Here is a 21,709-nt window from a genome sequence, read left to right as displayed (position 1 = left end):
AAAAACAACAAAAAAAAAAAAAAAACAAGAGAGCGAACATCCTAAAGTGTAACAGTCACATATTTAAATTTTCAAATTCCATTAGATTTCCTCAATATTCCAATATTCTCTATTTTGTATTCCATGTAGAGATGTTTGTTCACATTGTACATGTAATGAAACATGTGCAAGTTAATGCTCAAACTTAAACAGGCATATGTCGATGCGAATTATTAAATAAAAATATTGTAAAATGAGACACCTTTTGATGTGATAATAACCGTGAAATATCATTGTTCTTTGATCATGCACATTAAATACTTTATACAACTTCTTTTTCAAATGAAGAATTTGAATTTATTGTATTAGCATCTAATTATTTTTTTTAAAGAAAATCGATATTTTTAATATAGACATGAAGTGATGAGTATACTTCACTGGAATATTCCTTTTAAAATTTTTTCTAAAATATTGTACAATGTTAATTGAGAGATTTTGTAGATGTATAGATAACAATGAAATAAATAACTAATATGTCTGAGGAAAAAACCCATCTTGTATGCAATAAAAATTAATTGTTCATACTGGACTGTTGTCTTCGCTTGAAATTGACACTTTATTGTAATTGCCGTCAGTCCCGTGGTTTCCGTGGCCATTTTCTTTTACTTTTATGATCTCTTTTGATTCTATACACTCGGTTTCACTTTCATAGTCACTGATAAGACCTTGTTCTTCTTCCTCAAATGCGTTTCTTTTCGTGCGTTCAATTTTTCCCAGTCCATATTGCACATGCGTGTAATAAAGTACGAAATTACTAACAATTATTGGCACTGTGAAAGCGATCATAAGAAGTCCTGAGACTGCGCATAGAGATCCTACAATATAACCGTATGCTGTTTGAGGAAACTTATCCCCATAACCAACCGTAGTCATAGTAACAACACTCCACCAAAAGCCAATTGGAATGTTATCAAATCCTTTATCGGATTCTGCGAAATGAATTAGCGAAGCAAAAACTATCATACCAATCAACAAGAAAACAAACATTAACAAAAGTTCGTTGGAACTGGCTTTCAATGTATACAGTAAAATCCATAATCCAGGCACATGGCGAATTAAGCGGAATATACGACATAACCTGAGCATGCGCAGAATCACAATAAATTCCATAAAAGGCATTTTCTCTCCAGATGGGTTAATTATGTATATGATAAACTCCACATAATCCGGTAAAATAGCGAGAATGTCGATGATATTTTGTGCTGTAGTGATAAATTGTAATTTAGCCGGACAAAAGACAAACCGACAGATAAATTCTACGGTGAAAAAAGTGACACAGCATAAATCAATGATTTTCAAGGCAGGGTGTGTAACTTGTTGATCCGCAGTTTGATTTGAGTTTGTGTCGTTCAACGTACTTGGAATGGTTACAGTCGCTTCTGTAAAGTATGTAGCCTCGGGTTGGATGCTATATAAAGCTTCGAAAGACTTGAGGGCGCTTCTGTCTACCTTGAATGCCGGATGCGTTTCCGCACAGAATGAAAAAATGGAAAGGAAAACGAATAAAATGGAAATCCAGGCATAAATCTGAAACGAAACAAAAACATGTGTAAAAATTCCTAACTATTAAAAAAATACGTACACTTTTCAGCTAGAGTTTTGACATAAATAAGAGTTGTACAAGTTTTGTGTTACACTTTGGCGTCAACTGTCTATCGTTAATTGGAAAATGTGTATATGGAATCTTCAATCATTAAAAGCACGAGAGACCACCATTTAAATTTTAAAAGTTTTGATCTCGTTTTAATTTAACCTGTAAAAGAAATGTCACGTGATTTTATGATTCTACATTAAATTCAAATCTAAAGAAAAATAATCCATCGACATTTTTAAAAATGATATTGAAGCAGTTATATATGGGGAATGAATTCTTACGACTTAATGCCACTGATACATCATGGACCGTCCATGAATATGTGAATACGACGGTACATAATGTGATCATGGTTTCCGTATGCGTGTTTGATAAAAGAGCAAGAAACATGTTTTACTCATTATGCGGTATGGGTTTTGCTCATTGTTGAAGGCCATACGAGGTGTTAACTTCTTTTCCATCAGGTCTCTGGTGGAGAGTTGTCTCATTGGCAATTATACCACATCTTCTTATATTTAAATAACAAAGATGTTGGTAATGGATAAATTAAAAGTTTTATTCGTCGAATACATTTCGGCTTATATCTTAAATGAGTGCTAAAAGAAGGCTGCTTTTTGCTTATATTTATCGAAAGAAATATGAAGGACATCACTTTTTAGAAAAATTATGTATCTTTTAAGAATGTAAACAAAAAAAAAAACCAAAAAAAATACATTCACTTCCGATTTAAATTATGTTAACCATTTCTTCTTCTAATAATGTCAAATAAAACTGCGGTGAATTCAAGAATTTCAAATAAGTAGAAATCAAAATGAGATATTTATTGAACTTCCTCACATGCGTCGACACGTGCGGAGCTTGCATGAAATATTTGCCACTGGACTTAAGGCAAATAAAAACCAATCAATCATCATACGCCCTTCTTGTACATACAGCCTCGCGTGAACGTATCCGTGAGGCATAACATAATACGGATTAAAACTGGTAAAAGTAAAATAAAAATGTATATCCATTTAAATTTAAAATCTTCATTGTGTAGAGTGTCGTGTACTATTACTTGTGAAATACAGACACTCCACTGACCCGGTGTCGTATACCGCTTAATGCTGTCAATTCAAATATGGTTTGCCGCCAACTTGTCCTGTCATTTGTGGGAAACAGACGTTATGTTAGAAAGTCTACTTAGCCTCATTGTCTTAAATGTTTTGGCCTTTTAGTTTCAAAGTAGTTGTGATATGTCCAGTTGCAAATATTTATGAATAAAAAAAAAATCATAGAAGGTAATAAAGTCAAGGATGTATAAATACACTTTCATGTCCTGTTGGAAGGAGACTTTACAGCTGAAAAACAAAGAATGGAAATGGAGAATGTGTCAAAGAGACAAAAACCCGACCATAGAGCAGAAAACAACCGAAGTCCACCAAAGTGTCTTCAACACAGTGAGAAAATCTCGCAGCCGGAGGTGGGCTTCAGCTGGCCCCTAAACACAAATGTGTACTAATTCAGTGAAAATGGTCGTTTTTATGCTATTCTTTGTAAAGTTTCCGTATTCAAGCCGAATATCTGGTAATGAGAATCTTCAATTGATCATTTTAAACTTTGTTTTTGCCATGGCAAGTTCAAATTTACTCATAGTTCAATTTCATAGCTCAGAGTAAAAGATGAGAACATGAAAATAAAAGCTGAAAGTCGTCGACGGATCACCAAGTATACATTAGAGTGATCATAAGGAACAGTTCGCTTAAACTATATTTTGTTATTATTCAGAAATGGTTATTTGGTTTAAAACAAGGTACTATATATGTAAACGAAAGCAGATATATAAAAACCGACTACCAATAACGCGTATATCTAAATTGGAAATGAAGACTTTCTTCGTTAGTTAGATAAGAATTGTTGAAATAACATTATATTTTATGATTTAATAAGTCTACGTATAAATTCTGATCGATAAGTGAAAGCAAAAAATGATACAACAGACAATTTTCGCGCCAACAGTTAAATTGAGTGTAAACGATGTAGATAAATTACTGGTAAATTTTCTTTGTACATGAATATTGTATGTATGTGATGATTCAAGACAACAACAAAAAAAACATAAAAATACGACTAAGAAACATCTACCAAAGACTTAAAGCATTAGATATAACATATATATTTTGATGGGTTTTTGGCTTAAAATATCCTTTTCTTTGTTTCTGTTCGGGTTGGTCGAAATCCAAAACCGGGTTACAATACGGTGATGTCGGGCGGAAAGTAAGTACGTTGTTTGTGTTATCAACTCCTAAATTCATCCCTGATCCCTAATACTTAATAGAACGACTGAGCACATGTTTTGACTGTGCATCAGCTATTATGGAATTGATTGATGAACGTTTTCTTATTTTACCAAACTCTGGTACATCGCCATTTGTCATCCAAATTCGCGAAAGACGATTTGTATAATCAAATCTCCTACACTTCAACCAAGATGCTCGAAACTTCACAAAATGATTGAACGTTTATTGAAATATTGTATCTGCTATTATGGAAATGTTTGAACAATGTTTTCCCATTTTTGCAGACTTCGGAACTAAATGATTTGCCAGAGAAACATTTTTTAAGATGATATAAATTTTCATCAAAATTCACGAAACACTTTTGTTTTTAACACAGATTTATGGATCTGATCTGAGTCTGTAACCGATTCTGTAATTTTGACGGTATATGTTAACTTTGTGTACGCCGTACTTTTCTGTAAAAAGATAGTTTAAACCAATTGGTCATCTAACTCCACCAGCCAAGGTAAATTGTGATACAAAAACATCTAATGAAAAACGATCGTGTTTATCGTGTAGCGAAAGTAACCCAATACAGTTCCATATATGATTGAAAGTGGAGCAAATAATATTGTTTTTCGTTAACAGCATCAGCAGGTGGGGATTAATACTTCGTAGCTCCATTTTCATTAATCCTTATACGACAGTAAAAATGCTTTATTAATTTTTACTAGAATTCCCCTAAGGAAAAGCAACAACAAAAATGTATTTAATATTCTGTTTTTTTATATAAAAATAAGAAGATGTTGTATGATTTGAAAGGCAATCTACTATAACAATTTCGGTCCATTTGCCAAACCATTTAAAAAAAGAGTAAAACTGTTCAACCAATCCTGCGTTCAGACATTTTAATATAAAAAATAATAAGTAGATGTGCTACATGTTATTGTATGAATACCAATCGGACAACTATCCAATAGTGACGAATGAACTAGGATGTATATGAAACATCAATTTAATGCTGAGTTAATTCACAACGTTTACATCCTAACGTCAATTCTAATTCGAATTGCAATGCGCGTAAAATTCGCTTTACTGTCCAAACGAGGTTAACTTTTAATTCGTATTAAGAAAAGCGTATTTCTAATGGGTAATTCGAATTTGCCAATTCGAAAAAAAATCGAATTAAAAAAGAAGAGTGTGTGAACGCGATTAGTGAATTCGATTCGCATTCGATTCAAACTCAATTCGAATTAAATGTCCGTGTGAACGAGGCATAATTTTGGTATTCAACTAGTAATTGTTAATATATTCAAAAACTAGCATATCTTAAAAATTGAATGTATCATCATAAAGTTTATTCTTTGTCGAAATTAGTTTTACTTCTTACATTGACTTAATATGCATGTGTCATTTAGTTATTTGTTATTCTAATGCAACTTCATTGTAACGTTTATTTTGATTTGATAACGTCACTAGTTTTCGTGACATCAATTCACAATTGATGCTATAAAAACGTACACGCAAGCCCAGACGACGTATGACAGATTTTGGATGTATAATTTGATGTTGTTTTCTGTCAGTTTCATTAGAATGGAGATAACAATATTGTATTTTTTCACCAATTGATGCCGTCGGAGCTTAAAATACAATACAGTTATCTCCTTGCTCTAATGTGAACGAGGGTCTCGATTTGAGGTTCTTCATATCTGTATTTTTTAAATTTTTTCGACCATTTTTTCTAATCATTATAAATTTTGCCCATTATTATATATTTCTTATATTTTATCACCCCTTTGCTCTCTATTCTTTATCTAAGTGGCCTAGTTTTCTTTATTCTTAATTCATGTAAACCATTTTTCTCGTTTCTTTATTCTAATGGCCTATTTTTCTTTATTCTTTATTTGTTTCATATTTTACTTAATTTTTTATTTAAGTAGCCTATTTTTATCTATTCTTTATTGTTGTGGCCCATTGTTCTGCGGTATTGGCCCATTATTCTCTATTCTGTAAACCCCATCATCCTTTTGTTTGTTGGGTATTGCTTTATATGTATAAAATATTCAACCGCAGGTTTTTAAATTGAGGTTGATAAATATACAGCAGCATGTGGTACGCAAATAAATAACTATGTTCAATACGGAGAAAGATACATTTCAACCAGCATCATTGTAAAAATAGATTTAGCAGTACAGAATTGTATCTTTGTCACATATGTAGTTTGTGTTGAAATAACAAGCTTGTCATTATGTTTGATATTTTAGTATTGTAGGTAATATAGCTCAACATGCAGACTTCTAATACGTTCAGGTATTTCACATCCAATTTTTTATGGTAATATTCTTTATAAAGCACAAAGGTGTCAGTATTCACCTCAGAAACTTACAAAACCTTTGAATAGACTTATTAAGAAGGGATATAATTACGATACTGTTGTCAAGTCATTAAAGATTGCATATTTTGGCGTTAATATTGAGTCACTGATAAGGTCTTTGCATCGGAACTAAACACATTTATTCTAAAAACAGTTGTTGGCATGATACGGGTTATGTTCTTCTCATATATGTTATGATGGTATGATACTAAACCCCTAACGGGAAGGATTGTGCCTGATGTTCATATGATGAAATCATAATCTTTCAGTCAGTTTAATTGAAGTCTGGAGCTGGCATGTCAGTTAACTGCTAGTAGTCTGTTGTTATTTATGTATTATTGTCATTTTGTTTATTTTCTTTGGTTACATCTTCTGACATCAGACTCGGATTTCTCTTGAACTGAATTTTAATGTGCTTATTGTTATGCGTTTAATTTCCTACATTGGTTAGAGGTATAGGGGGAGGGTTGAGATCTCACAAACATGTTTAACCCCGCCGCATTTTTGCGCCTGTCCCAAGTCAGGAGCCTCTGGCCTTTGTTAGTCTTGTATTATTTTAATTTTAGTTTCTTGTGTACAATTTGGAAATTAGTATGGCGTTCATTATCACTGGACTAGTATATATTTGTTTAGGGGCCAGCTGAAGGACGCCTCCGGGTGCGGGAATTTCTCGCTACATTGAAGACCTGTTGGTGACCCTCTGCTGTTGTTTTTTATTTGGTCGGATTGTTGTCTCTTTGACACATTCCCCATTTCCATTCTCAATTTTAATTAATTTATAAAATCTAACGTTAAATTCGCACGACATACGAAATTGTGAAATGTGCACGAAATACTAGATCTTATCTCACAAAATTTGGAATCTTTTACTGTAAAGACAGAAAACCTAATGATATTATTTGAAAGATTCGAAGATAGCTCTAAATTACAAAATGATTTTAGAAAAGAATAAAATAAGATGGAATCATCGTACATTTTTCTTGTTATTTTACAAAAAAATAATATCTACTGAACATTGCTTTATAATTACATTAGATGTATGCTTCATTATAATACGTTATTCTGATTGGCTAACTGCACATCACATGTTATTCCTTAAGCATTTGCATTACTCAATAAAACTAACAATTCAAGATAACACGTGATCCCATAAAAGGTGCACAGGTAAATTAAATCAAAAATTGATAAAATTCGTGTTTTCATGATCCTAGCTAAAAACTGTAATTATAAGTATTGAATGCTTCTTTTTGTAACTTCGTAGGGTTGTAAAAGCGTTGACCGTGCGCACATTACTTCGGTTAACGCTTTTACACCCCAATGGAGTTACAAAAAGAAGCATTCAATTCTTAAATAAAAATCAATTTATCTTCCCTTATAATGGTAAGTTTACGTTTTTGTTAATCAATCCAAAAATATTCGGTATTTGTTAAACCTGCGAAATAATAAGATATTATCACACAATAAGAAGACAGAAAACAATGGGGAAAACTCTCAAATATACTAGTAAACAACGACAATCAGATTTTTTTCTTCAGATAACCTCTTTCGGGACACATAATGCTATAAATGATCGCATTCTGTAGTTAGCTATGTTACCTTAAAAAAAGGGTGTGATATTGAACAATTTGAATTCTAAACTAATAACCTGGCATTTCTCTTCTATTATGAGCATAGTCATAATTGTGTGTGATCGACGGACAACAGGAGAGAAGATCGTCAAGAAAATTGTTTCTACATATTTTTATAGCGCCTATAACCTATGCATTTACATTTTATTTTCCGATAATCTTGATACATTGTATATGTACCTGTATTTTGTAATGAGATCAGTACTTACCTTTGCACCGCATGATGAGGTTGGGTCTTGTAGGACGTTCCAGACTATCGCCCGCACCCGTTTCCATCGGGACGGACTATTTCGATCACATTTCAGGTCTCTTTGTGTTGTTGACTTTTTACGATCACTTTCTAATTTTTCCAAGGATAGATTTTGCGTTTTCCAAGTATTGTAGGGTTGCCAACAGCAACGTTCAATGTCTAATTCATCTATTCCCCAGTGTTCGAATTCTCTTTGCAGAATAGGACCACATAGAAAAGTTGGTATATGTAATTCTCCTGTTCGTAAATAGTTCAGAACTACGGAAAACACTTGAGGATCCCTGTCTAAAAAGTAGTCTCCCTTGTCTTCTCGATAATACTTCTTCATTTCGTAACTTCTTGACAATTTACAAGTTCGTAACTTTTTCAATGTAGATACATAGGTCTCAAACACTGTCCCTCCTACGTTCAGTTTCACTGTATCACTACCATTTTGACTCGATGTGCTCGACATTCGACATCGTGAACAAGTGTCCGAATCATTTTGTAATTCTATGTTACTGTCGTCTGTTTGTTGTACTACCCGGTGTTTTGAAATATTCCCGCCACGTCCACCGCTATAGATGGCACTAAACGCCATATCTCCACCAGACCTGTCTTGATTGTCCGTACATTTGCATTTCTCACCTGCTTTCTTCGAATTGCAATTATTTGTTAATTCAAAATCGTGGGAATCTGTCTTTTTCGATTGACCAATCGGTGAATACTTTGCCTTTTTTCCACAGTCACGTGATACGGGTAGTTGTGACAGAGACGATCTCCTCGACTACAAAGTAATAAATGTTTGATGAGAATTTATAACCATGTTCAAATTATAATAGTTTTGTATCATGTTTACGAAAACAAACGTCAAGAAATCTAAATTAGGTATTCTACTATCGATTTTTAAGCAATGTAGCTGTAATCCGATAAAGATCATTCACAATTCACAATAACTTAACAAAACAAAGCTGAATAAATGTTTCAATGATGTCATTGAGTCAGGATTTGTATGTCAAATTACAAAAAAAGTGTGAACGTTTTTCTTGTGTTTTATCACATGATTTAAGAGTCTAGTATCTTGTGTACTCGATATTTGTTGTTTTGTTTGTCTTTGTGAAAATACTCTCTTTTATTTTATAGTAAATTGTTACTTCAATATTTAAAACGTATCGTAAACATATAATTTTAGTTTTCTATCAGCTACTTCGAAATTTAAATAAGACATGACTATAATTATATATGTTTTGTCTATTCGAAATAACATAAAAAAAAACAAGAATGTGTCCCAAGTACACGGATGCCCCACTCGCACTATCACTTTCTATGTTCAGTGGACCGTGAAATAGGGGTAAAAACACTAATAGTTCGTCCGTTCGTCCCGCTTCAAGTTAAAATTTTTGGTCAAGGTAGTTTTTGATGAAGTTGAAGTCCAATCAACTTGAAACTTAATACATATGTTCCCCATGATATCCTCTTTCTAATTTTAAAGCCAAATTAAAGTTTTGAGTCTAATTTAATGGTCCACTGACCATAGAAAATGATAGTGCGAAGTTCAGGTTAAAGTTTTGGTTAAAGTTTTTGGCCAAGGTAGTTTTTAGTGAAGTTGAAGTCACATCAACTTGAAACATAGTACACAAAGGTCATGTTCCCTATCATATAATCTTTCTTATTTTAATTCCAAATTAAAGTGTCAGTGACCCCAATTTCACTGGTCCACTGAACATGGAAATGATAGTGTGAGCGGGGCATCCGTGTACTACGGACACATTCTTCTTAAGGAGTAAATCGTAAAAACGTTGATAATGTGTTGGTCACATGACACAATCCTGTCAATGAACTAATAGTATACTAATACACACACAAAAATTCTGCCAAACAGAAGACGTGTCACATCCAAAACTGAATTCCCAAAGTTTGGAATAAAGTTATCCTAATTGTATGTTCCAGACAACTGTGCTTGCATATACTAGATAACGGCGGACTTCCACAAAATTAAAATGATGCATATCTACAATGTTTAGCAGTTGACAAGGACAAAAATTGCGGGAGTCAAACATAATACAATACATTTGTACTGCGAGAAGACTGTGGAAACTTAAAAAAGAAAAACGCTTGCCCATGTTTGATTTTATCCATCCCATGGAAAAAAATCCTTCAGCTCCAGTCCCTGTTTCATTTATTTTTGGGTCCGTGTAGTTCAGAGTTACGCCTTATTTATGGTAAGGCTTTGTTAGAAGTTGGTAACCCGGATTTGTTATCTCTCAATCGATTTATGACTTTTTTAACAGCGGTATACTACTGTACTGGTACCTTTATTTAGATTATAGATAGCTTTTATTAGGGTTATGGCAAATGTTAGGATTAGTTTTGGGTTGGGGCGCCTAAAGTAAAAGAAAGCCAAGTACTAAAACTAGAAAAAGCCAAATACAAACTATAGATAATAAATATTGAATAAATATTCTCCTCTCCTTCTGTGGTACACTTCGTGTATATAGAGAAAAGTAACTTATTATGAATATTTTATTTTGCAGGCGCTAAATGAAAATCCCTTAAAACGTTTGCGGTTGATACAACACTTAAAATGAGACCTATTGCTTTTCGGGATGCTCGCCAACACTTATTTAGAGAGGTTGTAAGCTATATCAAATTATTTTAATTATTTATTGAATTGGAACAATTTTAAAGGCAGTCAAACAAGAATATATACAAGGCTTTGAAAAGACACTAACATGCATATGGTCTATCCAGAAGTTCTTGAAGAACTAGTACTATTGTTAATATAACATACCAACGGTTTCGATTCTATAATCATTTCTGTAAAATCAACATGTTCATTGACTACTGCTCTACATCAAGCTCACAGAAGAACTTTATAGGCAACTTATGAACATTGAACCACCATATAATTATTTAATTAATTGATTAATTAACTTAATTAGTTAATCCAATTGAATAATAAATACTCAAAAATAAAAACATATCGTATGTATAATGCAATTGTTATTAAATACATTGACTCAGTTTAAACTCAGCCGTAGCCGTGAGCACATAATATATAATAATTTACGATTTCTATAGAGTCTGAAAAGTAACCTTATCTACAATAGAAATAAGATTTGATATGAGTAACAATAAGATAACTCTTCATCCAGGTCACAATGTATAAAAAGTTAACAATATTAGGCCTTCTGCACGGAGCCGTTGCCCACACCGAACAACAAGCTTTAAATTTCCCCAAAATGTCTAGTGTACTGAAAACAGTTCAAACAGGAAAACCAACGATGTAGTCTATATAAAAAAAAACGAGAAAAAAGAAACACTATGTACCATATCAACAAACGACAATAGGTTCCTGTCTTTGGACAGGTATAGTTTAAACATATTTTATTGTTCAAAATGACAAATGGATTAAACACAAGTGTTACAACTTAGTAACGTATTCTCCAAACAGGTGCAAACAAATGCAGCTTGAAAGAAAAAAAAACCAAGAACTTCACGAGTGAAAATTGAAACATGAATAGGTATTTTATAGTTTAAAATTCAGAATCTATTTCTTTCGAAGTTTTCCAGGATTTTGAACCTTTTATTTGACCCTTTTTTTTGCAACATTGAGTTTTTTTATTTCTAATTTGGTGTCAAAGACAGCTACGACATACCCCATTAGTTTTAACATATATAAATAAGAAGATGTAGTGTGGGACCAATGAAACTATCCACATAGACCAAGAGACATAGAATTTTACAGCTATATTAAAAAATTGAGAATGGAAAAGGGGAATATGTCAAAGAGACCTCAACCCTACAAAAGAGCATGCAGGAGAAGTCCATGAATGTATCTTCCACGCAACGAGAAAATCCCGACTCGGAGTTTGGCCTCTGCTGTCCCCTAAATAAAAATATGACTAGTGTTCAGTGAAAATGGACGTCATATGTAAAAAATATTTATTCTTTTTAATTGCATTCAGCATTATACATTTGTACCCATATACTGAAAAGACAAATTTGGATATAGTGAATTTCACATTGATAATACAAAACCATAACATCGAGTTTTTTATTTGTAAAAGATAGGCGAAAAATAACAAAGGAACTTACAAACTCAGCAGTCGAAAATAAAACAAAAGTCATGGCTAAAATTTAGTGTTTGTGTTTTAACGCCACTTTTAAGCGCCAATTCTGGTCTATTCGTGGTGGTCAGTTTTTATGGACAAAGGAAGCCGGAGAAAACCACCGACCTTCGAAAAACAATAACAATCCTAGACAATTATAAGATTGGAGTCAAGTGCACCAGCACGAGCGGGGTTTGAAATCAAACAACAGTCTTGAATGGCTAGTGATTACAATAGTAGACCTAAGAACAAACTATAAAAATCAGTTGAAAAAGTTTTAACTTATCAGATGGAAACAAATAGAAATACATATAACAAAAACTAAGAGTGGACATGACCGTGAACTTGTACTTCCCAACAACAAAAAGACACTAATTACAGATCGGAGAGTACTCACAGATACTGAAAGCTAGTTCAATGCCAATAACATTAAAACTAATAATAAAAATCTTGCATCAAAGACAAAATAGAATACGACTACGGTACTTTTTATTGAAGTTGGTTTTCAAACTTATTTGAGTTGGTTTATTACTTTTCAGAGATTTAATCCTAATATTTTTGGCTAAAAAGAAAAAGACACACAGACACTATAATAACAGTACACACAACATACAATTAAAACTTATAAAGACTGAGCAACACATTACAGTTGTATTTAAAGAAAGGAATGAATAATATTAATTTTGTCATAACGTAATAAAATCGTTAAAAAATCTTATTATTTGCATGGTTAATGAAATCAAAGTCTTACCAGCACATAAAACACCCTCATTCAACAAGCCATAAGGAAGCTTGTATAGTTCAGAAACCTTGAGATCTATAGTGAGTTTGTACTGAAGTATGCCATGCCTTCCATATATGATTGCTATTTTATTCTCGTGGGCAGTAATAAGACTATCAGTTCTATCGGACCAAGGATGGAACCATTACTACTTAAAAAAGAGACCGAATCGGCATGCATTGAGCCGTGTCTCCCCTGAAACCATACAAAAGTCGGGGATATTTGTGTTATGACGTATAGATGTAGTCTATTGTACTTCTTTAATGTGTCTTTGAAACAATCTTTTTTCCACTGAAAACGCCTATTTTTTAAATTAATTCATAGACCGTTATTTATCTTTGTCTTATATGCTAAGCGTATGCTCAGTCGATGTACTACCCGCGACATTTCAAAACTTTTGGTTTCAACACTTGCCCAATCATGGGCATCTTCTAGTATAATAGAATTTGAGAAAGGATTATCCACCTGCCTCTTTTTTGATATTGGTGTCCACCGACTGAGGTAATTACGTTTACGATCAAATTAAATAAAGGCAAGTAGTATACCGCTGTTCAAACTCATAAATCCATGGACAAAAAACAAAATCGGGGTAACAAACTAAAACTGAGGGAAACGCATAAATATAAGAGGAGAACAACGACACAACACTACAATGTAACTAACACACACAGAAACGGACCAAGCATCAGACAAAATCCCACGAGAATAACAACTATAACATCAAAACCAAATACATGAATTTGGGATAGACAAGTACCGTGACACGTCTTATCGCAATGTCAATTTACACTCAAAAATAAGAGAAAACAAACGACACAACGTTAAATTGTAACACACACAGAAACGAACTATAATATAACAATTTACGTTTACGATCAAATTAAAACTCTTCGTTCTAAAAGTAAACGCTTCAACTTCAGTTACCAGTTTGTTTCTGGTCAAAGCCTTATCATAATACGTAACTAAAATAACTTTAAAAAACCGATATACCAAATTTATAATTAAAATAACAACAATGCATATTCAATTTCTAAATGATTGATTTAAACTGTTCACTAGTAAAATGATCTTGACACACGAAGTTGATTCATAACTAGTTAAAGTTCATCACTTTTACGCATATTTCCAGGTGTGCACATCATTCATTGCAAGTACATGTAAGAAATATACATATGAAGGCGTAAGTTGCAAAGCAATATAACCAAAATTTTGACAACATATGATCGTCTCTGATTCAAAACATTTATAAAAACGGAATTGTGAAATATAATTTCGCTATTTGCAGTCAGCTTGAACCTGTTTCGTCAAAATAAGCAAAAATATCGGTAAATATTGTTGGCTTGCAAGTCATTAATTTCAATCATTTGAATACGTATTCAATCCACCTTCAATTTTACCCTCAGCTGGGGATATGTTACGCATCTGTTAAGCATGTTCAGTTATCAAAATAAAAAAATGTCGACATTGGAAAGTGAAACTAGGAAGCCACTCACACATTTCGATGTCTGATTCTGAATTCAAAAAATCATACTTAATCAGGTTCAACGATCATGATTTATATATATATTTTTTAATCAATGACATGAGTTCAAGCGGAAATAGAATATAGACAAATATTAATATACGATTGCAAGTGCCTGCATGAGTGTTTATTAATATTTATGTTTATGTCTATCGCGTCGTATGACAATTGGTATTCATCGGAGATCCACTCGATGATTTATAAGTGAAGTCTGTTCTTTGATTGTATAGATACACCTACGAGGGCGTTATTCCGATTGGATGTATCAAATTTTCAACAAGATATATAAATATCTTGTTGGAAATTTGATATTATTGCCAATACAGAATAAACTTTTCCAAATTTAGGAGTGGGATCTTTCATTGATTTGACCACAAGTAATTGAAAATTATCAATGTATGGTATCCAATTTCATCAAACGACATTTTTAGTCCTACGTTTAAAGATTGCCGAGTTAAAAATCTTCTGTCCTTGCTATGGAAGATGTCTTTAAGGCTAAAGCGATCTAATATAAAAAGAAGTATTGAACGAAAATTATAATTTTTGTTGTAAAAATAGATTCAATCTGTACAGCAATTTCATTTTCAGGTTGTACTGTTTCCATTGTCGACTAGTAGGTTTGAAAATAATTATTCAAAACATGGCCTAGGCCTTCTTATTTTGATAAAAAAAAAGTGAAGCAATAATGACAATAAAATGACTTATTTTCTATGTTTATTACCCATAAGAAATGTATATATAATATAAGATGTACCAGAGATCTCGAGGGAAGTAATTAGCATCAATATGTATGTTTCGTTTTGAAATTAATGTGCTATATTTAGCTATTAACGATCTTTTCAGAAGTATATTGGTTTATATAGATCATTCATATACTATACATATGTTGACTGTTTGTAAAAGATGGTTCAGCAAAATTCAATAAAAAATAGAGAAACTGACGTCAAGGTTTTATTTTAATAATGTAGAAAAATATAAGAAGATGTGGTATATGTGCAAATAAGACAACTCTCCATCCAAGTCACAATTTGTAAAAGTAAACCATTATAGCATATATAGGTCAACGTACGGTCTTCAACACGGAGCTTTGGCTCACATCAAACAGCAACTATAAAGGTCCCAAAAAATTACTAATTGTAAAACCATTCAAACGGGAAAATTATCGGTCTATGATCTATTTAAAAATGGAGAAACGAGAAACACTAATGAACCACATCAACAAACTACAACTACTGAACATCAGGTTCCTGACTTAGGACTGGTGTAAACAAATGTAGCAGGTTTAAACGTTTTAATAGGTACCAACCTTCACCCTTATCTGAAACAATAGTGTAAACTCACAATATCACACGCCTTAAACTTAACATCGTTTAGGATAATAGTCAGATCAGGTTTAGGAATTTGTGTCTGCTGTTCGAATTCCTTTTGTTTTTTTCCTTCGATACAGGGCAAAGTATTCTGCCCAATATCACCAACTTTAGCCTAGCATCCTGACACAATGTTTTTTTCTTCGTGAATAGAGTCAGGCGTAATTATGTATATAAGTGAGACATGATCCCAGGCTACATCCATTTTTCTTTGCATAGAAGACTGCAATAGCTCATTAAAAGGTCATTACCAAATGTTAAGCAAATTCTAGATTTTTCTTATGAGTTGAGACCCCAGATAATGCCAATCTCGAGCATAAGGTAAAAGTCCGAGTCGGCCTTTTAGTTCCGCATAAAAAAAAATTATCACAAAAAAGTGTTCCATAACCTATAAATATGTTTAGCGATGATGTATCGTTTCGATCCGTATACAATAGTAAGTCGAATTGGCAAATTCATTCATATAAATAATTTCATAAAAGATGGTATATATGATTGTTGTGTTTTGCTTTATTGGGTTTCTAATTGACCTATGTCCAGTGCAAAACGGTTATGAATATTTTATAATGCAAAGATGCGGGTGGTCTGATTTATTCTCTAAACTAAAGGGTTGTAAAAACTCATCAAATCTATTTATATATTACACGTAATCTCTAAACTAAAGGGTTGTAAAAACTCATCAAATCTATTTATATATTACACGTAATCACTAATTCTCATAGGCGGATCCAGGGGATTAAGGTGTAAGGAAAGATTAACATTCGGGAGGTGGGGAACAATTATCACCCAAGACGAATTCGAGTGTGTTAATCAATTATTTTCAAATATTTTAAATCAAATATCACACAAGAAGGAGTTCCATAACCTTAGTATTTTAGCTTATTTTGTTCCTTCACTGATGCCCTTTGGTGGGTCCGTAGGTGGCCTCTTGCAAGGCATACGTGTCCCTATCCAATATACCCTCATTTTCGAGTGGCAGTCCATATTACCCAGACCTTCATCCCGGATGGCCTCTATTACAAGACCAACCTATTGTATGTATAGTAAACTTGTCGTCTTGAATATGGATGAAATGTTTGCCACTGGACGTTAATTAGCAACCAACAATCAATCAATCAATCCTTCACTGATGTTCTTCTGACTTAAAGTATCAATTTTAAATTTCACCTGACTACATCCTTAACATACACCTTTTGCATATGAAGAATGCAAACGTACGGAAGCGTATAAGGGACATAGAAAAAATCAAATTTTGACGTTTCTAATCTTGAAATTTTGACTTTCAAAAACCTTGAAATTTCGACTTTTTAAAAAGTCGAAATTTTGACTTTTTTAGAATTCGAAATTTTGACTTTATAAAAAGTCGAAATTTCGACTTTAAACTAAAAATTTCGACTTTTTTTAAAACTCGAAATTTCAAATTTGTCTTAACTCGAAATTTCGACTTTTTTTTAACTCAAAATTTCACATTCACTGTCATTTATATCAGCAAGCGGAGAGTCATATACATCATAAACTTGATAAGCATATTTTAATAAACTAAACCATTTTAAAGAGGTTATTTTAGATAGAATATCGTGTTTTTGCCGAAGAATAAATAAAATATGTTTCACGTTCAAATACATATTAAAGTCTGGACTTCAGATATGTGTATCAAGACAACCCCGTTATTCCAAAACACCTATATTACGACAAACTTTTATTCAACAGTCTAATCATAAAGACAAGGGTTAATAGTTGTGTCATAAGAATGCCAACTTTTAGAGTTTAATCAATGTTCCAGAAAAAAGAACCAACATTTCAAAATTCCAAAACTATAAAACTGAGCAGCTCATTGGTCGTCCTGAATATGCATGGCATTTTTGGCTACTTGATTTATCAAACAAGGCAAAGTCAGTGACATGCTATTGGGAAACCAAACAGGCCTTTGAAACTGTGATGCTAAATGTCCTCAGATCTGACGATCCTATGACAGTGTCGTGGAAACTAAAACATGGAATATGGGAAAACATTTTTTTTCTGTCAACATGCATGTTTTTTCCGAATGAAACTCTTCAATATTAAATGCTAATACATATCTTAATTTAAGAACAAAACCAATTTCTGAATATAAATTGCCAAACTGTGTGGATGACGCTTTAATAATTTGAGACCATGTCTACTCTTTCTAAAATTGTAATAACTGTGTTTGAATACTAACATCAAAGTTTTGAAAGTACTCAGAAAAAGTCAAAATTTCGAGATTACAAAAGTCAAAATGTTAACTTTAAAATAAAAATTTCGAGATTTTAAATGATGAAATTTTGAGTTCAAAGTCGAAATTTCGAGTTTAAAAAAAGTCGAAATTTCGAGTTTGAAAAAGGTCGAAATTTTGAGTTTAAAAAAATCGAATTTTTTAGGTTAAAATAAGTTGAAATTTCGAGTTTAAAATAAGTCGAAATTTTGAGTTTTAAAAAGTCGAAATTTTGAGTTTAAAGTGGAAATTTCGACTTTTCAATAAGTCGAAATTTCGAGTTTTCAAAAGGTCAAAATTTCGACTTTTCCAAAAGTCGAAATTTCAAGATTTTAGAAAGTCAAAATTTCAAGTTAAAGTAAAAATTTAGGGATTTGAAAAGTCAAAATTTCAAGTTATAGTCAACATTTCGAGATTTGAAATGTCAAAATTTCGACTTTGAAAAAAAAGTTTACTGCCAATTTTATTTTTTGTATGTCCCTAATACGCTTCCGTACAAACGTAACTTTTTCGACAAACAGATGCGTCAATTATGCAAACAACTTCAATATGGCGTGCAATCGTTACGGTAATTTGTGTACCATACTTTTCAGAACATATACACAAGAAAGTTATTTTTTCCAGGCTACTATGTTAAGTTACTAACGTTTAAAAAAAGCGGCGCGGGACACTAGCGCTTTCTATTTTGGACATTTGCGCTTTCTTTTTTAGACAATTGCGCTTCAAATCATAGGACATTTGCGCTTTCTTTTTTTGACACTTGCGCTTCAAATCATAGGACATTTGCGCTTTCTTTTTTTGACACTTGCGCTTCAAATCATAGGACATTTACGCTTTCTTTTTTGGACACTTGCGCTTCAAATCATAGGACATTTGCGCTTTCAAAAAAGGACATTTGCGCTTTTGCAATATTTTGTTTTTATGATTATCCTCCTCTTCTATCCGGGCTTGGGACCGACATATTTGACCTGGCAGAGTTAAAGTCATATTTTTCTTTATGATTAGGGACGACATCAAAAATTCAAATTCACTTAGTTTTTTCACTGACCCCCCCCCCCCCCCCCCCCCCCCCCTCTTAACTTAATTTGGGAAAAATTGATTGACCAATATGGATATATGTAAAAATCAATGTCGGATAACCTAATCTTGCAGCAGTTCACCACTCCCCCCTAACTATTTGAATTAAGCTTTTTTTAATCTTATATTGATCTTTTGATGCCGTCCCTTAAAGGTTTAAAAATAATTTCATAGCACATTTCATTCGTATCATGATAGCTCATTGATATCTATAATACTAAAATTACGAGGTCCAATTTGTCAGCCGTCATCACGTAAAAACGACGAATCACAGAATTCAACTTTATAAATAACTAATATAGTACAAAGGTGTAGATTAAAAATTACACCACTCCAGGCCCTTTTGTTTTCCACGTAATTAATTACCGTATGACCATGGATCCGCCACTGGTTGTTGGACCATAATAGTCCCAGTATGAACACAGTGGTGATCAGCAGTCATTATAAAAAAAGAAGATGTGGTATGATTGCCCATGAGACAACTGTCTACAAGAGACCAAAATGACACAGACATGAACAACTATAGGTCAATGATGATCAAAATCTATACAACATAGTCAGCTATAAAGGCCCTGATATGACATGTAAAACAATTCAAACCAGAAAACCAACGGCCTTATTTATATAAAAAAATGAACAAAACAAATATGTAACACATAAACAAACAACAACCACTGAGTTGTAGGCTCCTGACTTGGGACAGACACATACATAAATAATGTGGCGTGGTAAACATGTTAGCGGGATTCTGATCCCCCCCCCCAACCTTGGACAGTGGTACATGTATAACAGTACAACATAAGAACGAACTATAAAAATCAGTCAAAAAAGTCTTAACTCATCAGATTGCCCAAAAGCACTGAAAATTTTATTTGATATGTCTGATTTCAATTTATTCACATCATCAGGTTTTACACTTAGTATATTTTTTCGTAACAAACATTACTATTTGGTTGATTATCTAGGGAATCACTGAAGCATGACTGGAGAAGTCGCCCCCTTCCCCCTTATTGTCCCACCTGACCTAAGAATCTGTCCGTTCTTAAACCATTAACGTCATACATGTACATGTACAACAATTACTTTCCCATTGTGGCATCATATATTTTGTATTAAAACATCAAAATTTTACATGGAATATTTGTGATGTACATGTACAGTTTGTAATGGTGGACATATTCATATTGTAGCAATAAGGTGTATTCAAAGCAAAATAATTAATAATAAATCAACTCAATGGATAGAAGCATACTGTTTAGTCAATTTTTTTTTCACACAGCATCTGCATAGAGTGATGAGATATAAATCAGGAGATCAATCACTGGTTTTGGAGGCAAGAATTTTCATATTTTACTTATTTGGGTAGATACATGTAACACAACATTTATCTCGTCATAATACCTGTACGCTCAGTGTTCTTCATGAAAACTATCACACTGATTTTAAATCATTATAGGAAAGCAAAGTGTATAAGCAAACATTTCAGGCGGCTGACTGCAATAGTCTGTATATTATCTGAAAAAGCTTATTTCTTGTCAACTTTCTTATTATTTCAAACATTTTAATAGATGTCTCCCAAATTTGGTGTCTTTCTATAAGCTTTTTTCAAAGTCATTTTCATTTATTTTTCAACCCGGCCCAGAAATATGTGGTTACCTTTAATATAGCTGATTTAGGGAAAGGCGACCTGGGTGAAACAAAGGCTATATTTATTGTCAATGCAAACATTTTACCTGTTCAACACCAAATGCTGTCAAGTTTGGGATCTCTGGCCATGCCATCCATGACTTTTTTTTAATAATAATAATTCATGTTACATGTACTTGTACATCTCCTTTGAATTTGTTTGCTTATTTGTTCTATGGTCTCTTTATGCATATCTATCTATATACCCCATTTTCATGGTCCTACAAAAATGTTTAAAATGTATACATTTTACTTTTTTCTAGCTTCTCTCATGTGATAGCTGTACCTTTTTGGTCACTATTTATGTGTTGCGTTTAAATAGGAATTGTAACACTTTACAGTGACTGAACAGGTAAAAGAAATACTTCTCAAGAAACAGAAAAAAGAAAACTACTTGGAACAGCACCAGACTACATGTATGTATGAATAGAAACTAAGATCGGAATAGCACAGAGGATATTATATGTCCTTGTGAATAAGCAAGGAAAGCTTTTAATAATAGTGCCTATTTTTTAATTTACTCTATTTTTCATTCATTATCTGTGCAAATTTCAACATAATATGTCATAAATTCTTATCTAACTATACTCAAACTTTTAGTGGTGGATCCAGAAATTTTCATAAGCGAGAGCCCACTGACTGCCTAAGAAGGGGCCAACTCCAGTCATGCTTCAGTGATTCCCTATAAAAAAACAAAATTTTCCTACAAAAGGGATGGCCCAGGCCCCCTGAAAAACCCTCTTAATACCACCCCTGACTTTAATTTAATATGACAAGTGTTTCATTTACCAAAATTCTGGTGCGTTTCT

At 32.8% G+C, this 21,709-nt stretch overlaps 1 protein-coding gene across 2 annotated transcripts in view; it reads right to left on the bottom strand.

Annotated features, from left to right (window-relative positions):
• Positions 1-313: 313 nt before the first annotated feature.
• LOC139527082 (potassium voltage-gated channel protein Shaw-like) overlaps positions 314-21,709 on the bottom strand; it is a 37,180-nt gene continuing 15,784 nt past the window's right edge. For both annotated transcript variants that reach the window (XM_071322349.1, XM_071322348.1), the window contains exons 2-3: positions 8,103-8,909; positions 314-1,566 (exon numbers count right to left, since the gene is read on the bottom strand). In XM_071322349.1, coding sequence (XP_071178450.1) covers positions 559-1,566; positions 8,103-8,909 — 1,815 coding nt within the window. In that variant the 3' untranslated portion in view covers positions 314-558. The remainder of the gene's footprint in view (positions 1,567-8,102; positions 8,910-21,709) is intronic.

Source organism: Mytilus edulis, chromosome 6 (genome assembly GCF_963676685.1).
Source record: "Mytilus edulis chromosome 6, xbMytEdul2.2, whole genome shotgun sequence".
NCBI lineage: Eukaryota > Metazoa > Mollusca > Bivalvia > Mytilida > Mytilidae > Mytilus > Mytilus edulis.
The sequence above is the reverse complement of the archived record's forward strand: the minus strand, read 5'-3'. Positions and strand labels throughout refer to the sequence as shown.